Raw genomic sequence first — 26,643 nt, forward strand, 5'->3', positions numbered from 1 at the left:
GGCCAATCAGTGTAGTGTTGTCTGCAGAGAATAGACTGAGTGGACAGCCAGCGCCTCTTCCCCAGGGCACCACTGCTCAGTACAAGAGGACATGGCTTTAAGGTAAGGGGAGGGAAGTTCAAGGGGGATATTAGAGGAAGGTTTTTCACTCAGAGAGTGGTTGGTGTGTGGAATGCACTGCCTGAGTCAGTGGTGGAGGCAGATACACTAGTGAAATTTAAGAGACTACTAGACAGCTATATGGAGGAATTTAAGGTGGAGGATTATATGGGAAGCACAACATTAAGGGACGGCACAACATTGTGGGCCGAATGGCCTGTACTGTGCTCTGTTGTTCTATGTTCTAAATTTAATTAGCAGATTAGATCTGTGGGTGGTGACACAGTCATGTGTATACAGAGACTAAAAGAGGGCCTTAGGACACAGCCCTGAGTGGCACCAGTGTTGAGGGTCAGAGAGGCAGTGGTGAGGGAGCCCCCTCTTACCACCTGCCGGCGATCTGACAGGAAGTCCAGGATCCAGCTACACAAGACAGTGTGAGGGCTGAGGTCACTGAACTTCTTCGAGCCTGGAGGGAATGATGGTGTTGAATGCTGAACTGTAGTCCAAGAACAGCATTCTCACATCAGCATCCCTGTTCTCTAGGTGTACAAGGACGGTGTGAAGAGCTGTGGCTATTGTATCATTTGTTGATCAGTTGTGACAGTCGGCAAATTGTAGGGGGTCCAGTGTGGGTGGTAGCAAGCTGCAGATGTAGTCCTTGACCAGCCTCTCAAAGCATTTGCTTATTATTGAGGCGAGTGTGACAGGATGCCAGTCGTTCAGACATGATACCTTGGTCTTTTTAGGTACAGGGACAATGGTGAATGTTTTGAAGCAGGATGGGAGGGGGAGAGATTAAAAATGTCTGTAAACACACCTGCCAGTTGTACTGTGCACACTGAGTACCTGCCCTAGGATGCCGTCTGGTCCTACAGCCCTGCGACTGTCCACTCGTTGGAAATGCCTGTGTACCTCAGCCTCAGAGATGACCAAGCTGCAGGTCACTTCAGTGACTCTCAGGGGCTCAGTGTTGGCAATGTCAAATCAAGCGTAAAAAAAGATTTAGCTCATCTGGGAGACAGGCAGCCATGTTGGAAACTCCACTGTGTTTAGCTTTGAAGTCTGCGATGGTGTGCAGACCTTGTCATAAGCTGTGTGTGCTGTTGGTGGAGAGTTTGTGGATCTTGTCCCTGAATTGTTGTTTCTCTGCCTTGATGACTTTGTGCAGATGGTAGCTCAATTGGCATTAGCTCAAGTGCGTAACTTGGGCAGCATGGGATGAGTTGACCTGAAGGGCCTATTTCAATGCTCTGTAACTTGGACTCGGTGTCTCTACAGATCAGGGCTAATATCACACCAGTACACAGAGAGAATATCCTGGATGAAACATCCAAAGAAGCCATACAGTTGAATTTACAAATAAGAGAGGGCGTAACTCTTCGATAGAGTTATAGTATACCCTTCCCAATAATCAACAATAATTAAAGGAATAAGAATGAAAGTTAATCATAGGAAGGTGCAAGTGTAATAGACTTTCCATACCGGGGATTTTTAAACTTGGATTAGCTGAGCTCATTTTCCCTCGAGTGAAGGAAATGGAGGGGTGACTCAATGGAAGTATAGAAAATTATGATAGACATATATAGGGTAGAGGTGTAATATGTTTCCCTTGTTAGGAGCATAAAAATACAGGGCATGGGTTTGAGGTGTAAGGAAGGAGTTTTGAAGTAGATTTGAAAGGAAAGTTTTTATTTTAAAAAGAAACATTAGTTGAGACCCAGAACTCTCTAACCGATATTGGTGGAATCAGATACAATTACTACATTTAGACAGGCATTTGAATAGGCATTAATGCAAGCAAGTGGGATATGTGTAGATGAGCAAAAAGGATATGATGGGCTCAAGGGCTTGTTTTTGTGTTCGTGACTGTGAGGAGGTTGTCTTATTATGCAGCCAGTCATGGAGGGTGGTGGGCATGCCATCAAAACCCAGAAGGCCTCAGGATGCAACAGCGAATATCTAACTATGGATTCTGAAGCTTGTACAGAATTAGTATAGCTCAAGGCCGAGGAGATAATCTCGCAGACTACGTCCCGTCAGTAAAGTCTGCCTTAAGGATCTGAAATACATTCACATATCACCAGTACTTACTGTAAACAATACAAAGTACTTCTGGTTATTCTCTCCCACACAGTTGTTAACCCATGGACAATGATGATCCATCTTTCGAATACATCTTTTACATACACTGCAAGGCAAGTTTGAACATTTGAAGAAAGAGCAACAAGAGTCACTTAATCAAAATGGCTTATGATGCCTGCTTCATTACCAACACCCTAGCATTCCTGAATTGGAAAAATATTGATATTTTTAATTTTAAAGCACTGCTAAACACAGTCTTCCTTTTCTCTTTGCCAGCAAATAGATCCACATTCAAGACCTCTTCACCACAATATAGGGTGGCATAACAGAGGCTTCAGCCCACTAAGGTCCATGCTGATCGGCACCCGTTTACATGTACCCCATTTTATAATGCCTTTCCCTCCATTACCTAAGTTTCTCTTACCAAGTACACACAAGGGGTAATTTATAGTCCAGAATTAAGCTAGCAACTCATCTTTCCTTCAAGGTCTCAAGGTTGTTTCTGAACCAATGAAAATGGAGCAGTGAATATGGTATATAGAAATTTTACTAAGGCATGTTCCTTGTGGAAGGCTCATTCAGAAAGTTAGGAGCATGGAATCCAGGGAAACTTGAAGGGATTCTCAATTAGCTTGCCCACAGAAGGTAGAAGGTATTAATAAATGAAGCACATTCTGCCTGGAGGTCAGTAAGCACTGGTGTTCTGCAGGAATCTGTTCTGGGATTCCTGTTCTTTGTGATTTTAATCAATGACTTGGAGGAGAAAGTGGAAGGGCGAGTTTGTAAGTCTGCAGTTGACACAAAGTTGGCTGTGTTATGGATACAAGGAGGAAGGCAGAAAATTGGTTCTGAGAGGAAAAATACACCAGCCTTGATGAAATGGTGGAGCAGACTTGATGGGCCAAATGACCTACATCTTATGTAGAAGGTTATCATAGGTTACAAAGGGACATTGTTAGGACGCAGGGATGGGCTGGAGAAGTGGCAGATGGAGTTCAACGGAAAAGTGTGAAGTGATTCACTTAGGAAGATCAAACTTGAAGACAGGGTACAAGGTTAATAGCATGATTCTTAACTGTGTGGAGGAACAGAGGGATCCTGAGGTTCACCTCAATAGATCTTTAACAGTTTCAATGCTGCAGGGTTTTTTTAGGTTGGTTAAGAAGGCATATGGTGTGTTGGCCTTCATTATTAGAGGGACTGTGTTCAAGACCCATGAGGTAATGCTGCAACTCTATAAAAATCTGGCAGACCATATTTGGAATATTGCATTCATTTCTGTTCACATTATAGGAAAGGTGAGAAAGCTTTAGAGAGAGTACAGAGAAGATTTATACCAGTATTGTGCCTGGATAAGAAAGCATGTATTGTGAAGATAGGTTGAGCTAGATCCCTTCTCTTTGGAGAGGAGGATTCAGAAATGACCTGATAGAGGTGTACAAGATGATAAGCATAGATCGAGTGGACAGAAAGACTTTCCCAGGATGCAAATGGCTAATACAAAAGGGTATAACTTTAAGATGTTATGAGGAAAATATAGCAGTATGTTAGATAGGTTTTTGTTTTACACAAAGTGGTAGGTATGTGGAACACACTGTCAGCAGTGATAGCAGAGGCAGATACATTAGGGACAATTAAGACACTGTTAGAAAAGCACATTCATGAATGAAAAATGGATGGCTATGTGGGAGGAAGAGTCAAATTGATCTTGAAGTAGGTTAAAAGGTCAGCACAACATCATGGGCTAAGGGCCTGTGCAGTACTGTTCTATGCTCCACATTCAAGTCTTTAAGCTCCTGCACCTCTTTACTAATAGCAGCAATGAAAAAGAGTATATTTTTCAAGATCAGGGGTTTCTAACCTTCTTTATGCCATGGATCCCAGGTTGGGACCTCTGTTCTAAATGGTTTGTTGCCTTCTTGAGGCAGTTTGATGGAGCTGACTAAGTTTCAAAGAGGGAAATGAGGATAATCCTGGGAATTAGGATAATTCTGGAAATTATTAGACAGGATTCTTAGGGATAAGATTTGCAAACATTTGGAAAACCATGCTTGATTAGGTGCAGGATAGGTCATGTCTTACTACTTGATTGAGTTTTAATAGAGATGACAGATGTGATTGGTGAAGGTAGAGCATTGGATGTTGCCTACTTGGATTTTAGTAATCCCTTTGGTAGACACATCAAGAAGATTAAGGTGCATGGGATCTAGCAGCGACTTGGTTGTCTAAAGTCAGAATTGGCTTACCCATAGAAGATAGAGGATAATAGTCGATGGGACATGTCCATTTTGGACAAGACTCTACAACAGGCACATAAGGGACACACTCAGACTGACGGTTTGAGAAGTGTCTATTTTACTGAAAAGTGTATCATGAACAAAGCAGATGAGTTTAGAGCGTGGATCAGTACTTGAAGCTATGATGTTGTAGAGACTTGGATGGCTCAGGGGCAGGAATGGCTTAGAGAGTGCCAGGCTTTAGATGTTTCAGAAAGGACAGGGATGAAGGCAAAAGAGGTGGGCATGGCACTGCTGACCAGGGGTAGTGTCACAGCTGCGGAAAAGAAGTTAGTCATGGAGGGATTGTCTACTGAGTCTCTGTGGGTGGAAGTTAGGAACAGCAAGGGATCAATACCTCTACTGGGTGTTTTTTTTAAAAAATACACCACCCAATAGTAACAGGGAAATTGAGGAACAGATAGGGTGACAGATTCTGGAAAGATGCAATTATAACAGGGTTGTTGTGGTGGAAGCAAGGGGTTTAGAGGGGGTGGAGTTTGTTAGGTGTGTTCAGGAAGGTTTCCTGACACAATATGTAGATAAGCCTATAAGAGGATCTTGATCTGGTATTAAGAAATGAACCTGGTCAGGTGTCAGGTCTGTCAGTGGGAGAGCATTTTGGAGATAGTGATCACAATTCTAACTCCTTTACCATAGCACTGGAAAGGGATAGAAACAGACAAGTTAGGAAAGAGTTTAACTGGAGTAAGAGGAAATATGAAGCTATCAGGCAGGAACTTAGAAGCAAAAATTCGGAAAAAATGTTCTCAGGTAAACGTACGGCAGAAATGTGGCAAATGTTCAGGGGATATTTGCGTGGTGTTCTGCATAGGTACGTTCCAATGAGACAGGGAAAGGATGGTAGGGTTACAGGAACTGTGGTGTACAAAGGCTGTTGAAAATCTAGTCCAGAAGAAAAGCTTACAGAGGTTTCAAAAAAACTAGTTAATGATAGTGATCTAGAAAATTATAAGGCTAGCAGAAAGGAACTTAAAAGTATGAAATTAGGCAAGCCAGAAGGGGCCATGAGAAGGCCTTGGTGAGCAGGATTAAGGAAAACCCCAAGGCATTCTACAAGTATGAAAAGAGCAAGAGGATAAGACATGAGAGAATAGGACCTATCAAGTGTGACAGTGGAAAAAGTGTGTATGGAACCAGAGGAGATAGCAGAGGTACTTAATGAATACTTTGCTTCAGTACTCACTATGGAAAAAGATCTTGGCGATTGTAGGGATGACTCAAGTGGAATAAAAAGCTTGAGCATATAGACATTAAGAAAGAGAACGTGATGGAGCTTTGGGAAAGCATCAAGTTGTATAAGTCACCGGGAGAAGACGAGATATACCCCAGGCTACTGTGGAAGGTGAGGGAGGAGATTGCTGAGCATCTGGCAATGATCTTTGCATCATCAATAGGGACAGGAGAGGTTCCAGAGGATCGGAGGGTTGCTGATGTTGTTCTCTTATTCCAGAAAGGGAGTAGAGATAGCCCAGGAAATTATAGACCAGTGAGTCTTACCTCAGTGATTGTTAAGTTGATGGAGAAGAGCCTGAGAGGCAGGATTTACGAACATTTGGAGAGGCATAATATGATTAGGAATGGTTTTGTCAAAGGTAGGTCATGCCTTACGAACCTGACTGAATTTTTTTTGAGGATGTGGCCAAACACATTAATGCAGGAAGAGCAGTAGATGTAGTGTATATGGATTTCAGCAAGGCATTTGATAAGGTGCCCCATGCAGGGCTTACTGAGAAAGTAAGGAGGCATGGGATCCAAGGGGACATTGCTTTGTGGATCCAGAACTGGTTTGCTCACAGAAGGCAAAGAGTGGTTGCAGACAGGTCATATTCTGCATGGAAGTTGGTGGCCAGTGGAGTGCCTCAGGGATCTGTACTGGGACCCCTTCTCTTTGTGATTTCTATAAATGACCTGGATGAGGAAGTGGAGGGATGGGTTAGTAAGTTTGCTGATGACACAAAGGTTGGAGATGTTGTGGATAGTGTGGAGGGCTGTCAGAGGTTACAGCGGGACATCAATAGAATGCAGAACTGGGCTGAGAAATGGCAGATGGAGTTCAATCAAGATAAGTGTGAAGTGGTTCATTTTGGTAGGTCAAATATGATGGCAGAATATAATATTAATGGCAAGACTCTTGCCAGTGTGGAGGATCAGAGGGATCTTGGGGTCAGAGTCCATAGGACACTCAAAGCTGCTGCACAGGTTGACTGTGTGGTTAAGAAGGCATACAGTGCATTGGCCTTCATCAATCATGGGATTGAGTTTAGGAACCAAGGGGTAATGTTACAGCTGTATAGAACCCTGGTCAGACCCCACTTGGAGTACTGTGCTCAGTTCTGGTCACCTCACTACAGGAAGGATGTGGAAACTACATAAAGGGTGCAGAGGAGATTTACAAGGATGTTGCCTGGACTGGGGAGCATGCCTTATGAGAACAGGCTGAGTGAACTCGGCCTTTTCTCCTTGGAGCAACGGAGGATGAGAAGACAGACAGACAGACATACTTTATTGATCCCAAGGGAAATTGGGTTTTGTTACAGCCGCACCACCAAGAATAGTGAAGAAATATAGCAATATGAAACCATAAATAATGAAATAATAATAAGTAAATTATGCCAAGTGGAAATAAGTCCAGGACCAGCCTATTGGCTCAGGGTGTCTGACACTCCGAGGGAGGAGTTGTAAAGTTTGATGGCCACAGGCAGGAATGACTTCCTATGACGCTCAGTGTTGCATCTCGGTGGAATGAGTCTCTGGCTGAATGTACTCCTGTGTCTAACCAGTACATTATGGAGTGGATGGGAGTCGTTGTTCAAGATGGCATACAACTTGGACAGCATCCTCTTTTCAGACACCACCTTCAGAGAGTCCAGTTCCACCCCCACAACATCACTGGCCTTACGAATGAGTTTGTTGATTCTGTTGGTGTCTGCTACCCTCAGCCTGCTGCCCCAGCACACAATGGTAGCACTGGCCACCACAGACTCGTAGAACATCTTCAGCATTGTCCGGCAGATGTTAAAAGACCTCAGTCTCCTCAGGAAATAGGGATGGCTCTGACCCTTCTTGTAGACAGTCTCAGTGTTCTTTGACCAGTCCAGTTTATTGTCCATTCATATCCCCAGGTATTTGTAATCCTCCACCATGTCCACACTGACCCCTTGGATGGAAACAGGGGTCACCGGTGCCTTAGCCCTCCTCAGGTCCACCACCAGCTCCTTAGTCTTTTTCACATCAAGCTGTAGATGATTTTGCTCGCACCATGTGACAAAGTTTCTGATCTGAAGTAATCTGATAGAAGTGTATAAGAGGATGAGAGGCATTGTTTGTGTGGATAGTCAGAGGCTTTTTTCCCCAGGGCTGAAATGGTTAACATGAGAGGACACAGGTTTAAGGTGCTTGGAAGTAGGTAACAGGAGATGTCAGGTGTAAGTTTTTTTTTAAACGCAGAGAGTGGTGAGTGTGTGGAATGGGCTGCCGGCAACGGTGGTGGAGACAGATATGATAGGTTCTGTTAAGAGGCTCCTAGATGGGTAGATGGAGCTTAGAAAAACAGAGGGCTATGGGTAACCCTAGTTAATTTTTAAAGTACATGTTTGGCCCAGCATTGTGGGCTGAAGGGCCTGTATTGTGCTTTAGGTTTTCTGTGTGAATGTGCAGCAAATCGAGGAATATATAGACGACATTCAGGCAGAAGGGATGAGCTTCATTAATTCGGCACAATTTTACGGGCATAGGGCCTGCTCCTGTATAATCCTGTTCTGTGTTCTTAGTTGACAAGGCAAATAATATTTTGGTTTTTGATTTTCATTCTTCTTACCAATATGAATACTCTTAAATTTCCACATACTTATACCATCTGCCAGAACATTGCCTACTCACACAACGCATTTACAGATTCTTCACAATTTCCCCACTTTTCTTTGTGTTACCAAACTTGGGTATGCACTCAGTCACTTCATCCTAGTCATCATTAATGGTTCCCACACTGATCCCCAATTCATTATTTAGAGCTTGCTAACCTGATCTCTAATCTTTTCTGTCTTTACCATGTAAGTTAATACTTTACCATCAACATCAAAGCCCTTGTATTGTGTAATGATCTGCCACCTTATCAAATGCCTTTTGGAATCCAGATACGCCAGGTTCACTTAGTTACACCCTCAAAAACAACACTTCTCTCAGTCAACCATATCAAATCTGCCTAAGCATAACATGATTTGCTGTACATTCCAAGTTCAAGTGTTCCCTCAACTTACAATACCCTGCTTCTACCCTCTCCCTTTGAGAACAGTGAATGTAAAGTTACAAACTGACAATCCCTTGGAATACCTCCAGAATAGGGGATTTTGTGAACGCGTCTACTATCGGAACATCCTAAAGGGTTTGTCCCATTAGCATTCCTTCATACTTTTCGAACACAGCTCATGAAGAGGCCATTCAGCCACAATGCTGTGCTAGACCAGTGAAAAAGCAAATCAGAAACACCCAAACACTAATCCCCCCCACCTATACCATCTCCATATCCCTCCATCTTCCTTACATTCATGTGCCTATCCAAACATCTCTTAAAAGCTTCTAATGTATTTACATCTACCAACATACCAGGCTGCACATTCCAGCCATCCACAACTGAGTAAAAAACTTAGCCCTCACATCCCCTTGAATCTACCCCCCCCCCCCCACTTTGAATGCATGCTCTCTGATATTAGATCTTACAATCCTAGGAAACACATGCTCTGTCCACCCTATGCCTCTCAAACTTGTAAACCTCTATCAGATCTCCCCTCAGCCTCCAGTGCACCAGAGAAGACAACCCAAGTTTGTCCAGACTCCCATGTTAGCCTATGCCCTCTAAACCAGGTAGCATCTTCTCCAAAGGGTCAACACCCTTCCTATAGAATGGCAACCAAAACTGTATGCGATACTTTAGATGTGGCCTAACCAGAGCTTTATAAAGTTTCAACGTTACCTCCTAACTTTTGAACTCAATGCCTCAACTAATAAAAGCAAGCATTCCGTCAGCCTTAGTCACGTTATCAGCTTGTGCAGCCACTTTCAAGGAGCTACGAACTTGGAACTGAAGATCTCGCTGCTTAGCAACACTGTTAAGCATCTTGCTCTTTAACAGTCTCCTTGCATTTGCCCTACCAAGGTACATCACCTCACATTTATCTGGGTTAAACTCCACCTGCCATGTGTCTGCCCATATCTGTAACTGATATATGATGTGTTGTATTCTTTACCTGTCTTCTGCACTATCCACAACTCCACCATCTTGGTATCATCCACAAATTAACACACCCATCTACAGTTTCATCCAGGTCATTTATATGCATCACAAACAGCAGAGGTCCCAGCACAGCTCCTTGCAGAATTCCACAAATTAAAGACTTTTAGCTTGAATAAGCCTCTTCAACCACTACCCTCTGTCTTCTCTGCGCAAACCAGTTCTGAATCCAAACTGCCAATTCGCCACGTACCCCATGCATCTTAATCTTCTGGATTATCCTCCCATGAGGGACTTCGTCAAACTCCTTGCTAAAATCCACGTAGACAACCCTCATCAATCTCTCTCGTCATCTTGTCAAAAAACTCAACCACATTAGTAAGGTACGACCTGCTAAGTACAAAGCCATGCTGGCTCTCCCTAATTAGGCCATAGGTTTCCAACTGCTCAAAGATCCTATCCCCAAGAACGTTCTCCAGCAATTTCCCTACAACTGACATGAGACTCATCAGTCTATAGTTCCCAGGATTTTCCCTTGTTCCCTTCTTTCATGATTGTGACTATTCCAAGTTCCTCACCAATTTTCTGATTACCTGCTGTGTTTTTTCCATCTTTGCTGCTGTAAAGACTGATATAAAATTTCTGCCTTTTATTTCACATTAATTCTCGCCCAAGCTCAGAGACAAGCATCCTCTTTTTCTGCACTCTTCTTCTCTACTTGTAGAAGCTCTTACAACCTAAATTTATATTACCTCCCAGTTTACTGTAACGTTAATCTTTTTCATCCATGCTAGAGGTTTCAGGCGGCCTACTGTTTTTTGCAGTTTTAGTAGCATGGAAATTATTGGGAAAAAGGTTGATTTCAACATCATAATCTGGAAGCAGTTACATATAGGTAGCTGATATATTCGCAAGAGAGAAAGGACAGCAAGAACAAGGAATTCTGTAAGTCAGGGGATATTGATCACTAGGTTAAAAAATGAAGTATAAGCAGAAGTGAAAAGGGGAAGATCCTTTAAAAATAATTAGGAAAGTAAACAGGGGATAAAAAATATCACTGGCAGACAAGATTAAGGAAAAGGCAAGGGTAGGAGCAGGGCCCATTAAAGACAAAGATAGGTGTGTTAGACTCAAACTTTAATTGAGCAGTACTAAGTAGGTGTTGTAATGCATGAAGTTTGGTGTGGAAGAGGTTAGTGAATTAGTAAATTTAATGTTGCATAGTATGGAATATTAAGAGAAAAATTGAGACACGATTGATATGTCAATGGAAAGACACAGATCAAACAGAAGTAGTTAGCATACTTCATTAGAATACGATCACACCTGACCAGTTTGATTTACCTCACACCCTTCAATCCTTGGCCAATGACTAATCCCAAAACAGTTTAAAATAAAGCTCATGATAATCTCTCAAAGAAAAAGTACCAATTTTTCTGTCTCTAATGTATTGCAATGTCATAAACTTCTGAGTCACTTCCTTAAGCTGCAAACCTCTTTAGTTGGTTTAGCTGCTGGTGGTTTTGCTCACTGACATAACCCATATCTGCAACTGGTCTATGTTGAATTGTATTCTTTGCACATTTTCTAAATATGCAACGTATCATTTGCATACGAGGTCCCTTTGAAATTTTTGTAATTACTTAAGTATGTTTTAATACTGTGCAGCCACAAAACCATGTTCAGAGTACGGAAAAAAGCACCAGCCCAACTAGTCCTTGCCGACTACTATTCCTATCTGAGCTAGCTCCATTTGCCCTTGCTTGGCCCATATCTCTCCAAATCTTTCCTATGCACATACCTGTTAAATGTTGATGTACCTGCCTCAACCAATTCCTTTGGCAGCTCATTCCATAGGGTGAAAAAAATGCCCCTCAGATTGCTATCAAATCTTTCCCCTCTTCTCAATTCCCAACCCTGGAAAAAAAAGATTCTGTGCATTCACACCATTAAAGCCCCTCATGATCTTATATTCCTCAATATATCACTCCTTACTCTCCTATACTCCAATGAAAACAGTCCATAACTCAGCCCCTCTAGGCCTGGCAAAATCCTCATAGATCCCCTTTGCACTATTTGCAGCTTAATGACATCTCCTACAGTAGGGTGTTCGAAACTGAACACAATACTCCAAATGCAGACTCCTCACCTACAAGATAACATCCCAACATCTATATTCAATGCCCTGAATGATAAGCCCAGTGTGCCAAAAGCCTTCTTCACCACCTGTGATGACAATTTTAGGGAAATGCCCTTGAAACTGTTGTCTGTCTGGTAACTTTACCCGTGATAAATCTTTGAATAGTGTTTCTGCAGCAGGAGTCTGGTGTTGTGCATGTGACCAACATGGCCTCAAATGGAGTGAACCAGGAATAATGATCTGGGAAAGGCCATTAATGTTGCTGTGTTCATCATTTCAATAAATGTAGTATATTTTGTGGAAACAGTATAGATGGCGTTGAGGCATTTCTCCAGTGCCTGAAGATAATTGCCATTGGTACTACAAATCTCAGAAGCAAACAAGAAGGCAGGTATCATTGTTGGAAAAGGTAATTTAAGCAACATATTGGCACAGTCAGAGAAGCTGCAGCCACGCATTAGTGAGCCAAATTCAATTTTGCCCTTGGACCATAAGAATTTAGCCATTCAGCCTATCGAGTCTACTCTCTCATTCAGTAATAGCTGAATAACTAAGGAATAGTCAATCTGTCTTAAATACTATAATACTATCAGATACAGGAGTAGAATGAGGCCATTTGGCTCAGTGAGTCTGCTCCATCATTCAACCATGGCTGAATTACTATCCCTCTCAATCCCATTCTCCTGCCTTCTCCCTGTAACTTTTGACACTTACTATTCAAAAACCTATCAACCTCTGATTATACCCAATGACTTGGTCTCCACAGCTGTCTGTGGCAATAAAATCCACAGATTCACCATTCTCTGGCTAAAAAAGTTCTGCTTTATCTATTTTAAAGAGAGATCTCTTTATTTTGAGGCTATCCTTCACATTCAGACCCAGAGATGTCAAATGCTCCTCATATGCTGAGCCTTACATTCCCCAAACTAGTGCCACTCAAATGCTATTTCCTCCTCACAATTATATTCTATATAGATTTTTTTTTTGCAATTGATGAATCTGTTTATAAGTGAAATGAATGAGACCTGTTAATCCTGACAAGGAGATTTTGACATTATATGACTTCATTGTTGTTTTTACCTGCAATGATGTGCTCTCTCTGGCTTGATGCTGCAGCATTTAGGACATTTATACACCACTTGACCTGGTTTCAGCTGTAAACTTTCAATGAATTCTTTAGTGGCATTCCCTTTTGGTACTGCACCCTGGCAAATAAACAGCAAGTTACAATAAAACAGTGCTCCAAACGGTACCCTTCAATTCTTGCTATAGATATATTATAGTAATATCTATGACATAATTGTAATCCTGCAAGAATAAGAGCGAAAAGAAACCACACCTTGAGGGAAAAAGATCAGTGATATACTACACAGTGAGAAGATTAGCGCCACTGTCTGAGTGAGCTTGCTTCAATGCTATGATGACATTGCCAGGACTTGGGGGACTGACTTATGGAGAGATTGACCGGGTTGGGACATTTTTCACTGGAGATTAGGAGATGGAGAAGTTAGTCCATACAAGTGTATAATCAGGTCTAATCTCACTGCCATATGCAGTAAAATTTGTTGTTTTGTGGTAGCAGCACATTGCAGTAGATAAAAATCTGTAAACTACATGAAGTATATACAAACATAAATAAATTAAATAAGTAATACAAAACGAAAGCAAAAACAGAGTGAGGTAGCAGTCAGAAATGTGATAGTGGTGGGAAGAAGCCGTTCCTGAATTGTTGAGTGTTTATCTTCAGTCTAATGGTAGCAATGAGAAACATAGAAAACCTACAGCACAATACAGGCCCTTCAGCCCACAAGGTCATGCAGAACACGTCTCTACCGTAGAAATTACTAGGCTTACCTATAGCCCTCTATTTTTCTAAGCTCCGTGTACCTATCTAAAAGTCTCTTAAAAGACCCTATTGTATCTGCCTCCACCACCGTTCCCGGCAGCCCATTCATTATTCTCTGATTTAAAAACTTACCCTGACATCTCCTCTGTACCTACTCCCCAGCACCTTAAACCTGTGTCTTCTTGTGGCAACCATTTCAGCCCTGGGAAAAAGCCTCTGACTATCCACACGATCAACACATCTCAACATTTTATACATCTCTATCAGGTCACCTTACAACCTCCGCCAGTCCAAGGAGAAAAGGCCGAGTTCACTCAACCTATTCTCATAAGGCATGCTCCCCAATCCAGGCAACATCCTTGTAAATCTCCTCTGCACCCTTTCTATGGCTTCCACATCCTTCCTGTAGTGAGGTGACCAGAAATGAGCACAGTACTCCAAGTGGGGTCTGACCAGGGTCCTACATAGCTGTAACATTACCTCTTGGTGCCTAAATTCAATTCCACGATTGATGAAGGCCAGTACACCGTATGCCATCTTAACCACAGAGTCAACTTGCACAGCTGCTTTGAGTGTCCTATGAACACGGACCCCAAGATCCCTCTGATCCTCTACACTGCCAAGAGTCTTACCATTTATACTATAATCTGCCATCATATTTGACCTACCAAAATGAACCACTTCACACTTATCTGGGTTGAACTCCCATCTGCCACTTCTCAGCCAGTTTTGCATACTATCAATGTCCCGCTGTAACCTCTGACAGCCCTCCACACAATCCACAACACCCCTGAAACTTTGTGTCATCAGCAAACTTACTAACCCATCCCCCGACTTCCTCATACAGGTCATTTGTAAAAATCACGAAGAGTAAGGGTCCCAGAACAGATCCCTGAGGCACTCCACTGGTCACCGACCTCCATGCAGATTATGACCCGTCTACAACTACTCTTTGCCTTCTGTGGGCAAGCCATTTCTGGATCCACAAAGGAATGTCCCCTTGGATCCCATGCCTCCTTACTTTCTCAATAAGCCTTGCATGTGGTACCTTATCAAATGCCTTGCTGAAATCCATATACACTACATCTACTGCTTTTCCTTCATCAATGTGTTCAGTCACATCCTCAAAAAATTCAATCAGGCTCTTAAGGCACGACCTGCCCTTGACAAAGCCATGCTGACTATTCCTAATCATATTATACCTCTCCAAATGTTCATAAATCCTGCCTCTCAGGATCTTCTCCATCAACTTACCAACCACTGAGGTAAGACTCACTGGTCTATAACTTCCTGCTCTATCTCTACTCCCTTTCTTGAATAAAGGAACAACATCCACAACCCTCCAATCCTTGGGAACCTCTCCCGTCCCCATTGATGATGCAAAAATCATCGCCAGAGGCTCAGTAATCTCCTCCCTCACCTCCCACAGTAGCCTGGGGTATATCTCATCCGGGCCCGGCAACTTATCCAACTTGATGCTTTCCAAAAGCTCCAGCACATCCTCTTTCTAATATCTACATGCTCAAGCTTTTCAGTCAGCTGCAAGTCATCACTACAATCACCAAGATCCTTTTCCATAGTGAATATTGAAGTATTCATTAAGTACCTCTGCTATTTCCTCCGGTTCCATAGACACTTCCCCACTGTCTCATTTGATAGATCCTATTCTTTCACATTTTATCCTCCTGCTCTTCACATACTTGTAGAATGCCTTGGGGTTTTCCTTAATCCTGCCCACCAAGGCCTTTTCATGGCTCCTTCTGGTTCTCCTAATTTCCTTAAGCTCCTTCCTAATAGCCTTATAATCTTCTAGATCTCTAACATTACCTAGCTCTCTGAACCTTTTTGCTGTTGACGTTTCGGGCCGAGACCCTTCGTCAGGACTCAGTGCTTCTCCCTATAGATGCTGCCTGGCCTGCTGCGTTCCACCAGCATTTTGAGTGAATTTGCACCCTATCTCATTTGCTTGAATCTCCAGCATCTGCAGATTTCCTCGTGTTTGTCTCTGAACCTTTTGTAAGCTTTTCTTTTCTTCTTGACGAGATTTATTACAGCCTTTGTACACCACGGTTCCTGTACCCTACCATGACTTCCCTGTCTCGATGGAACGTACCTATGCAGAACTTCACACAAATATTCCCTGAACATTTGCCACATTTCTTCATCAGGTCTCGGGCTGAAACGTTGACTGCTCATTTTCACGGATGCTGCCCGACCTGCTGAGTTCCTCCAGCGTGTTGTACGTGTTGCTTTGACCACAGCATCTGCAGTGTACCTTGTGCTTATCTTCTGTACTTTTCCTTGAGAACATGTTTCCAATTTAAGCTTCCAACTTCCTGCCTGATAGCCTCATAATTCCCCTTACTCCAATTAAACACTTTTCTAACTTGTCTGTTCCGAACTCTCTCCAATGCTATTGTAAAGGAAATAGAATTATGATCACTATTCTCAAAATGCTCTCCCACTGAAAGATCTGACACCTGAACAGGTTCATTTCCCAATACCAGATCAAGTACAGCCTCTCCTCTTGTAGGCTTATCTACATATTGTGTCAAGAAACCTTTCTGAACACACCTAACAAACTCCATCCCATCTAAACCCCTTGCCCTAAGGAGATGCCAATCGATATTTGGGAAATCTCCCATCACGACAACTCTGTTATTATTACACCTTTCCAGGATCTGTTTCCCTCTCTGCTCCTTGATATCCCTGTTACTATTGGGCGGCCTATAAAAAACACCCAGTAAGAGTTATTGACCCCTTCCTGTTCCTAATCTCCACCCAGAGACTCCGTAAGCAATCCCTGCGCACCTTTTCTGCAGCTGTGACACTATCTCTGATCAACAGTGCCACGCCTCCACCTCTTTTGCCTCCCTCCCTGTCCTTTCTGAAACATCTAAAACCCAGCACTTGAAGTAACCATTCCTGTCCCTGAGCCGTCCAAGTCTCTGTAATGGCCACCACATCACATCTCCAAGTGCTGATCCACGCTCTAAGCTCATCCGCTTTGTTCACAACACTTCTTGCGTTAAAATAGTCACATCTCAAACCTTCGGTCTGAGCACGTCCCTTCTCTATCACCTGTCTATCCTCCCTCACACACTGTCTCCTATCTTTCTCTATTTGAGAACCTGAAGTAAGTCAGTGGACGGCGTGGTGTAGGCCCCGAGTCCTTCACAGTTGCTGGGTCCTAGCACAAGGCACAATTCTGTTTAGACAATTTAAACACCAACCCAGAGCTGATCTTGCCCAAGAGGCCAAACGCCTCTTCCCCAGTCTCTTCAGTTTGGCACCTGAGAACATTTCTATCACATACAAACCTTTGATTTCTGTCCACACAAGCAGTCCTCACATGACCTTTATCCTCCTCCACTTCACCATCTGCTCTAACACTCTGGTTCCCCTCCCCCTCCCCCGAGGGCATGTCCTGTGTAATTGGGGTCGCATTTAAGGTATCGCCTTTGGAGATTTTGGGGAGACTTGTGCCCATGATGGAGTAGGTAGAGTTTACATTTTCTGCAGCTTTTTCTGATCGTTGGCTCCAGACCAGATGGGGATGCTCCCCACAGTACTCCTATAGAATTCTGAGTCTTTGGTGACATACTGGAAAGTGAAGTTTACTTGCCAGTTGAACATTGCTTCCACCATGCAGGTCATTGACTGGCCTGTTTGAGGGATGCAGCAACTCTTTCCCTTTGGTTGCCTTGTGCATCACGGCAGAGGGTTCTGCTTCCACACGCCTCAGTAAGGACTGTACATGCGAGAGACTCGCTAAGTTTCCTTTGCTCCAGGGGCTCTTCTTTTGGTTAAGGTGGCACTACCGAACATGTGCAACAGTTTCTGGTAGTCAAAAAGATAAGAAATTCAACTAAAAACATCACTAAAATTACCTTTCCTGTGGTAAATTGTGTTAAATTATTGCTGCAAATAGTGAAGGGGCAAGTGATGGCAAAGAGAATTTGAGGGATGCACTGAGATTCCATGTTGAAGAATCTTTGCAGGTGGAGTTCCGATGCCCGTACAGCCAGCCCGGGAGTGAGGTTGGATCGCTCTGGGTGCTGAGCTGATTTGAAGAGTTTGAGAACTGCTTTGGGCTGGACAACAAAATTTGGGCCTGAAGCAAGTCAGTGGACGGCGTGGTGTAGGCCCCGAGTCCTTCACAGTTGCTGGGTCCTAGCACATGGCACAATTCTGTTTAGACAATTTAAACACCAACCCAGAGCTGATCTTGCTCACTCTCCATGATCTTCACTCATCTCTCCAATCACCAGAGCCTTCTGCTGTTCCTTTGTTGGGTCGATTTAAATGCCGGCGCAGAGACTGAAAACACAGGATGTCGGTTGGGACGAAAGCCGATTTCACTTGCTGTCCACCATGGTCATTTCCATGGTGCTGAGGATATGAGGACTGCTCCGGCTGCTGTGTCTTGTGCCCACTAAAATGATTAACAGATAAGCGAGACTTTGGGGCTGTGAGCTGCTCCAGGGTTTAGATCTGAGGACTCGGGAGAGGACTTCTGGGTCACCAAGGAAATGGCAGTGCAGGGAAAGGTCTCTCGACGAAAAAGAACGTAAACTGCCCCAAAGGCAAAATTAGACAAATACTTAGCATCATATAACTGTATCAACAAAAGGGGAAAGGATGATGTCCAAGTATGAGAGTAAAAGTCCACTCAGAATGCTGATAAATACGAGTGACAGCAACACTAGGGGGCTAGCTTCCCCACGGCTAGCTAGGACGGAGACGAGGAAGAGTCAGTGAACCTGACTTTGATTCTCAGAGAAATTCATGATTTCCGACAAGATAACAACAAACAGCTGGAAGGTATTAAAGGAAAAATAGTAAAAACGAATCTGAGGTTCGATGAAGGATGATAGAGACTGAGGGGAGGCTGCAAAACGCAGTGGAAGTGGTAGCAGAAACTACAAGAGCAGCTCCAGTGGAAACTAATAACCCAAGAAGGGAAATGTGAGGGTCTACGGAGTTCCCGAACGAGCTGAGGTAAACCCGGATTGGTGATTCCCTTCGTGGAGAAGCTGCTTAAGAGAGAACCTTGACATACCAGATGCAAAAGACCTACAAAGGGGCCCAGCGCGCGTTAGCACCACAGCCCCCAGCAGATGCCCAGCCCAGATCGATTCTAGTCAGATTTCTCAGTTAAAGAACGAAGGAGGAAGTGCTTCAACTGGCATGGCAAAAGAAAGGCTTTATGTGGAGCAACTGTAAAATCAACTTTAACCACGATTACGCACCGGGGATCCTGGCCAGACGGAAGGAATACGCAGGGTCTTGAAGGAAAACAACATCAGATTCCAGACCCTGTATCCAGCTCTGCTCAGAGTCTTTTACGACGAAGGGACAAAAACCTACGCTACAGTGGAGGAGGCAACGTTGGAGAGCTGGCGGACCAGGGACTACCCATAAAGGGTATCACCCAACTGGAGAGGATTCGGCAGAAGCCATGGCAGCCAGTGTGGCGAGGACGCTGCACTCGAACCAGAGTGTCGGAAAAGCTGCAAGTATTCAGATGCGAACATAGAGTACAGATTAATGACTGAAAAGAGTATATCGGACTTAAAGATAAAATTAAAGCTGATAACTGAAAATAAACTATATGGAATAACTTGAATGATAGCAATATGGTCAAGACATAAAAAGGAGAGAATTCTCTATGACTGCTCACACTGCGGAGGGCCCTCTAACACAGGGTGAAGATAGAGATTACCCCTCTGAGCTGAGACGGGTCAGTGCTCAGACCTCACTGTTGGAAGTCGGGGAAAATTTTCAAATGTTCTACGTTCAAAAATGCTTAGGGTTTGGTTTTATGTTCTGGTTTACTGTTGAGAAGGGATTGCCTATTGTTTGTTTAGAAAAGGAGAGTGTATTCTTTTCTACTGGAGAAAAATGCAAATTGAACCTGTAAAAATAATTTCCTATAACGTTAATGACGTTTTGAATCCAATTAAGAGAAATAAGATTGTCTAAATTGAAAAAAGAGAGGGCACAAATAGCTTTCTTTCAGGAAGCGCACATGAGCCAATCTGAACATGCAAAATTAAAAAGTATGGGCTTTAAGCATGTATTTTATTCATCATATAAACTGAGCCACAAAAGAGGAGCAGCTACTTTAATATCGAGTGCTCTTAACTATGAACATATTTCAGAGATTAAAGACAAGGATGGATGATTTGTAAAGATTACAGGAAGAATAGAAGGGACTGAAATAACATTTCTGAATGTTTATGCTCCACCAGGTAGTGAATGGTCATTCTAGAGACACATTTTTGACCTAATGGCCAGCTCTCAAGGGTTAGTAATTTGCAGAGGGGATTTTAATATTAGGTTAAACCCTGCATTAGATTCTTCAGGAACAGTTATTCAGAATAAACCTCTGACTAGGAAAGTGAAATTATTGAAGGAGGAGTTGGGAATAATAGATTACACCCCACTAGTAGAGACTATACATATTACTCTTCCCCTCATTCAGCTTACTCAAGGATAGACTTTTTAAAAATATTTAACATAGATAGATTCAGGATAAAAGAGTGTAACATTGCAACAATTGATCTGTCGGACCATAGCCTAGTCTCTATGTCTCTAAATCTGGAAAGGAAAATGAGGAAAACACTATGGAGGTTAAATTCACATATACTCAATAACCCAGAAGTAATGGAGAGATTAAGGGGAGAAATCAAAGAATACCTAGACCTTAATGACACGGGAGAAACATCACCAGTGATCTTATGGGATACTTTCAAAGTTGTACTGAGAGGAAAAATTATTTCCATTACTACTCACATGAAAAAATTCAAACACAAAAATTATCAGACCTTCAAGGAAAATTAAAACAACTTCAAATTGTAGATAGTAACAAAATTAATTCTAATTTAAAACAGGAAATTAAGAAATTGCAAAGTGAAATTGATAAAATTTATACATTGGAAACTCAAAGAAATTTTCTTTACCTGAGACAAAAGAATTATGAAGTAGGAGGTAAATCAGCTAGATTATTAGCATATAAGTTATGTAAGCAACAAGCAGACAATACAATTCAAAGAATAAAGAATCCAAAAACAAAGCTTGTTGAGAGTACAATAGGGAAAACTCAAGAGAGTTTTGAAACATATTATCGAGAGCTGTACTCTCAGGCCCAAGCCTCCAATAAGTCCCATATAGACACTTCCCTGAATTCTTTAGGACTACCCAAGCTCACAGACTTACAAGATGAATATTTATTAGAACCAGTAACTGCCAAAGAATTGAATATGGCCATCTCTAGGTTAAAGGCCGGAAAGTCCCCAGGCTCTGATGGGTCTACCTCAGAGTGGTACAAATCGCTGAAGTCACAGTTAGCTCCATTATTACTTAACACCTTTAACTGGATCTTACAGAGAGTAAAAATTCCACCTTCCTGGAGAAAGGCGATTATCTCAGCTATTCTTGAAGAGGGTAAAGATAAACTAGAATGCGGTAATTACTGGCCAGTCAGTGTCCTTAATTTGGATTACAAGTTATTTACATCTATATTAGCTCGTAGACTGGAAAAGCTTCTACCTGGCCTTATCCACTTAGACCAAACTGGATTCATCCAGCAAAGACAAACTCAGGACAACCTAAGGAGAACTTTACACATACTAGAACAGGTTACTAAGAACGGGACAGAGACAATGGTAGTGGATTAGACGCTGAGAAAACTTTTGGTTCAGTTAGATGGGTATTCCTATACAAAGTGTTAGGAAGATTTGGCTTTCAAGAAAAGTTTATTAAAGTAATCCAGACTTTCTATGCCAGCCCTACAGCTCGAATTAAGATAAACAGGGACCTCTCTGATTCTTTTACTTTAGAGAGGAACTAGACAGGGATGACCAATTTCCCCTCTCCTCTTAGCACTATACATTGAACCTTTAGCCCAACTAATATAACCATATAACAATCACAGCACGGAAACAGGCCATTCTGACCCTCCTAGTCCGTGCCGAACTCTTAATCTCACCTAGTCCCTCCTACCCGCACTCAGCCCATAACCCTCCACTCCTTTCCTGTCCATATACCTATCCAATTTTACCTTAAATGACACAACTGAACTGGCCTCTACTACTTCTACAGGAAGCTCATTCCACACAGCTATCACTCTCTGAGTAAAGAAATACCCCCTCGTGTTTCCCTTAAACTTTTGCCCCCTAACTCTCAAATCATGTCCTCTCGTTTGAATCTCCCCTACTCTCAATGGAAACAGCCTATTCACGTCAACTCTATCTATCCCTCTCAACATTTTAAATACCTCGATCAAATCCCCCCTCAACCTTCTACGCTCCAATGAATAGAGACCTAACTTGTTCAACCTAATAACCTAATAAGACAGAGTGAAATTGTAAATGGTATTAAGGTGGCAGGGTTTGAACACAAGGTGGCGCTATTTGCAGATGATGTCTCAGTCTTTCTGAGTGAACCGTTCATAGGATTGTTTACACTGTTGGATGAGTTCAGGAAAATATCAGGTTATAAAATTAATGTAAAGAAAACGCAGGTTATGTCCTTAAATTATACAGCATCCAAAAAACTGCAGGATACATATGATCTTAAGTGGGAAGCTAAATCATTAAAATATTTAGGAATAACACTGCCAAAAGATCTTTCAACACTGTCACAGGTAAATTATGGGCCATTAATTTCAGAGATAAAAGCAGATATACTTAGATGGAATCTTAATCCCCTTTTTAAGTCTAAATTCAAGGATAAATACCATAAAAATAAATATCCTCCCTTGGTTACTTTACTTTTTCCAGACTTTACCTGTGGAGGTAGACAATAATCATTTCAGGGAACGGGCCAAATGGATTTCCCACTTTACCTGGCAAGGAAAGAAACCTAGAATCTAATTTAACACCTTACAGTTAGGGAAGGAAGGAGGAGGTATGGCACTTCCTTGCTTAAGAAACTATTTTATGCTTCACAGATAAACCCTGTTATACCAGTGTAATGGGGAAAACAAGGCTAGATGGAAGGAAAAAGAATTTGGATTGATCGACAGTTCTTCTCCACAGGCTTCAATTGCGGACGAAGGATTGATGGGCCAATCGGAAAAGATTAAAAACAGCTGGATAAATCTCACACTAAAAGTATGGCAGAAGGTGGCTAATTCATGTGGAATCTACAATATGTTAAAACTTTTCAGATGGTGCACTTATGATACTGAATTCCTTCCCAGCAGAGGAGATAAAAATTTGAATTATGGACAAAGAAAGATCTTACAACCTACCTCACATTCACACATAAAAGTGCATTACAAAGTTTTCAATACCTGAAGGACAAACATGGCCTAAAACATAATGACTTTTTCATATTTGGTACCTTCAAGAACAACTCTACTTTAACCAGAACTGTAGATGTACAGACTTATCAACAGCAGAATTAGAATTTTTCAAGATTCTGAAATCAGCTTACAGCTCAATACCAAGTAAATCAATTTCTCAATTATATAATGCCCTCTCTCATGCCAAAAATGAAAACAGATTGAATATTAAAGAGAAGTGGGAGAAAGAAGTGAGGTTGGTACTTTCAGAGGAGGCTTGGGGGAAAATATGCAGCTTTCAGTGGTCTTCAACTAACTCTTTGGCTTGGAGAGAACATTGATGAAAAAACATAAGATACTTCAAGACCCCATACCAGGAAAAATACAAAGACACAAATGTGGCGTGTTGGAGAAGGTGTGGTTCCAAGGAGGCAAATCTTTACCATATTTTTTGGGACTGTCCTAAATTAAGTTTACATTGGAAAGGCATTCACAGAACATTAGTTAAGCTATTTAAGACTCAGATGCCTCTGAACTTGGAGACTCTCTACTTGGGCATATATTGTTTTCAGAACAGAAGAAAGATATAAAAACTGCTGCAGACCCTTTTAGTGGCAAGTAAGAAATCAATCACCAGAAAGCGGCTAAATCCAACATCACCTACATTAGAAGATTGTCATAAATTTATTTTGGAAATATTTTAAATGGAAAAGATGACTTACTCTCTGAGAATTCAAAAAGAAATTTTTTATCAAATTTGGAATAAATGGATCGAATTTATAACCCCAACGCGAGCAGACTTTAGATGACTCTTCTAATGGTTCATACTGTTTTCCTCATCAACTATTCATAGTGTTAACGTAAGCTCCCTTGGTTCGAATGTTCACCGTTCTATTTCTGGAAAATGAGGAATTAACACAAGTAAAGGATTTGGGAAAAAAATTATAAAATGAAGTAAGTAAGTGCACAGGTATTGGATACGTATGTCAGTGAGTGGGAGCAAACATGAACGTGTTAGGATACAAACACCTATGATGGAAATTACATAGGGTTACACACAATATTTTGGACTAGAAAGAAATGGACCAGAAGAGATACATGGAAATTATTATTCAACCACTATTATTACTATTTGTTTTTAATAATAATTATTATTATTTAGTTTAATAATATGGAATTAATTACACTTAAATATCTGTTTAAGTGCCTAATTATATTTTTTTATTCCCACTATGTTACATACTGTATCTTAGTGCGTACTTGTGAATGTATAAATATATATCGATTTATACATATATAAAAAATGGGAAATGTTTTATATGTAAAAAAGTTTGTGCAATACTTGCAAATACCTTATCCAAATAAAAATATAATTATAAAAAAAAGAATCTGAGGACTCAATTTTGGCTTGGAATGTTGTTGTTCACTTCAATTTTTTGCAATGATTTGTATTTTCCCCCCTTCTCTTGCACATCAAGTGTTGGTTTTTTCCATTTATTCTTTTTTTCTTTAATTGGGCTCTTTCGGGTTTCTTGCTTTGTGGCTACCTGTAAGCAAGCAAATTTCAAGGTTGTATAATTTATACATTTTTTGATCATAAATGTATCTTGAATTTGCACTGAGGTTGCAATCCATGCTGAAACAATTGGGGAAGTATGCTGCAGATATAGGAGGGTCTACATGCTTAGTTTTGTTGTTGTGTAACTTGTGAAGACATAATGAAGAACCTGTTGAGCTTGAAGAGATACTAAATGTTAAGTGTTACAGTTTTTGTAACTTGGATGTTTGGTTGGATGTTTTACTGTTTATTTGTAAATAAATGGTTAATGTGCTTATTTGTAATCAGCGTCTTCTCTGTCTCACTTATCAATCTTGTGAACCTGCTTCCCCTTTACACAAACCAAATCTCCTCAAACTCCTAATGAAATATAGCTGTTGTCATGCCTTCTTTGGAATTCCATCAACATGTTGGTCCCAGGTTAGATCTTCAGAGATCCGACATTTGAAACAGCTCATCTTCTCCCCCACTGCTGATCTCTTGATGAGGAGTGGGTGTGCTCCTTGACTTTCCCTTCTTGAAGCCTACATTTAATTCCTTGGTCATACTGATGTTAAATGCAATGTTGCTGTTGCGACGCTATTCAACCAGCAGATCTATCTCACTCCTCTATGTAGCCTCAACACCATCTGAAATTATGACAATATTCACATTATCGCCAACTTTATAGATGGCGATTAAGCTGTGCCTATCCGCAAAGTTGTAGGTGTAGGGTGAGTGGGGCATTGGGCTAAACATGCACGTATCTTTGAAGTGTGCCAGTGTTGAATGCCAGTGAGGTGGTGAATTTTTTTCCCCCCGATTGGCAGAGACTGGTCTCCTGGTGAGGAAATCAAGGATCCAGTTGCAGAGAGAGGTACAGAGGCTCAGGTTTGGGAGTTGTTGATTAGAACTGAGGGTGTGATTGTGTTGAACACTGAGCTGTAATCATTAAACAGCAGCTTGATGTAGGTATTACCTTAGATCCAGGTGATCTAAGGCCAAGTGGGGGGAGCTAGTGAGATTGCATGTGCTGTAGACGTACTGTGGTGATAGACAAATTGCAGCAGGTCTAGTTCCTTACTGTTGGATTAGACAGTTTTATTCTTAGACTGTTCAATTATTTTCTTCACAGTTTAACAATTATCTGCTAGTATTTCATATAAATACTTGTATGATTGTAACTGTTTAATACGTTTCCTAGAGGTTACAGTATGTAAATGTGCATCTCCTAGTGGCTATATCGGTATGATTCTGGAAGGCTCTGGAAGCTTTTCTTGGTACTCAATTATTTGAACTGGGGCTTTCTCATTAGCTGACTTGGTTGCAAATTTAATTAGCATTTTCCTTATCTATGTATACAAGAGCTGATCACAAAGCTGGTGCCATTTTTTTTCCTTCATCTTCTTTTGACTCTCCTCTGCAATTAGTAGAGATCTATCTTAGCCCATTTTTCAATTCTTTGTTCAATTAATACTCAACAAAATGATCATGAAACAACCAATGTTGTGCCTCTATCCTGACTTCTGAAAGAACCTCACATTAAAATATCAGAATTCAACATTGTTTAGCCAGGACCATCAGCAACCTCTCAAAGCACCCAATCACAAGTAGATATGACTGCAACTAGGCAACAATTGCTGAGGCAGCTCACCTTGCTCCTTTAGGTAAAACAGTTGCCCTTTGAGTAGATAGAAAACTCGGACTGCAGCAGTGAACATATCCTTGAACACACCTGACAATTGGCTGACACATGTTTAATAAAAGCTCTAGAGTGTGAATAAACTTTTATTGCAAAACTCAAAAAAAGATGGAGGACTGGCTTTACCAAACTTTAGATTTTATTATTGGGCAATTAACATTCATTATATTACTTTTTGTATTTATGATATAGATGACCAAGATCGCCCTTCATGGTTACAGCTGGAGGAAAATTCAGTAATGGGGTTTTCGTTAGCTTCTTTATTAGGAGCTCCTCTTCCCTTTTCGTTCTCCAGAATAGGTAGACAAGCTCTCAACCCTATTGTTAAACATACTTTAAAAATTTGGTTTCAATTTCGTAGATTTTTTTGAATTAAATAATTTTCTACTTTCTAGTAATATTTATTCTAATTTCT

At 41.5% G+C, this 26,643-nt stretch overlaps 1 protein-coding gene across 10 annotated transcripts in view; it reads right to left on the bottom strand.

Moving 5' to 3' along the window:
• The window catches only part of LOC140742191 (palmitoyltransferase ZDHHC3), a 111,519-nt gene that overhangs the window by 49,999 nt on the left and 34,877 nt on the right, over positions 1-26,643 (bottom strand). For all 10 annotated transcript variants that reach the window (XM_073072974.1, XM_073072973.1, XM_073072983.1 and 7 more), the window contains exons 4-5: positions 12,932-13,056; positions 2,194-2,290 (exon numbers count right to left, since the gene is read on the bottom strand). In XM_073072974.1, the coding sequence (XP_072929075.1) occupies positions 2,194-2,290; positions 12,932-13,056 (222 nt within the window). The remainder of the gene's footprint in view (positions 1-2,193; positions 2,291-12,931; positions 13,057-26,643) is intronic.

The sequence above is a fragment of the Hemitrygon akajei genome, chromosome 20 (genome assembly GCF_048418815.1).
Source record: "Hemitrygon akajei chromosome 20, sHemAka1.3, whole genome shotgun sequence".
In the NCBI taxonomy this organism is placed as follows: Eukaryota; Metazoa; Chordata; class Chondrichthyes; order Myliobatiformes; family Dasyatidae; genus Hemitrygon; species Hemitrygon akajei.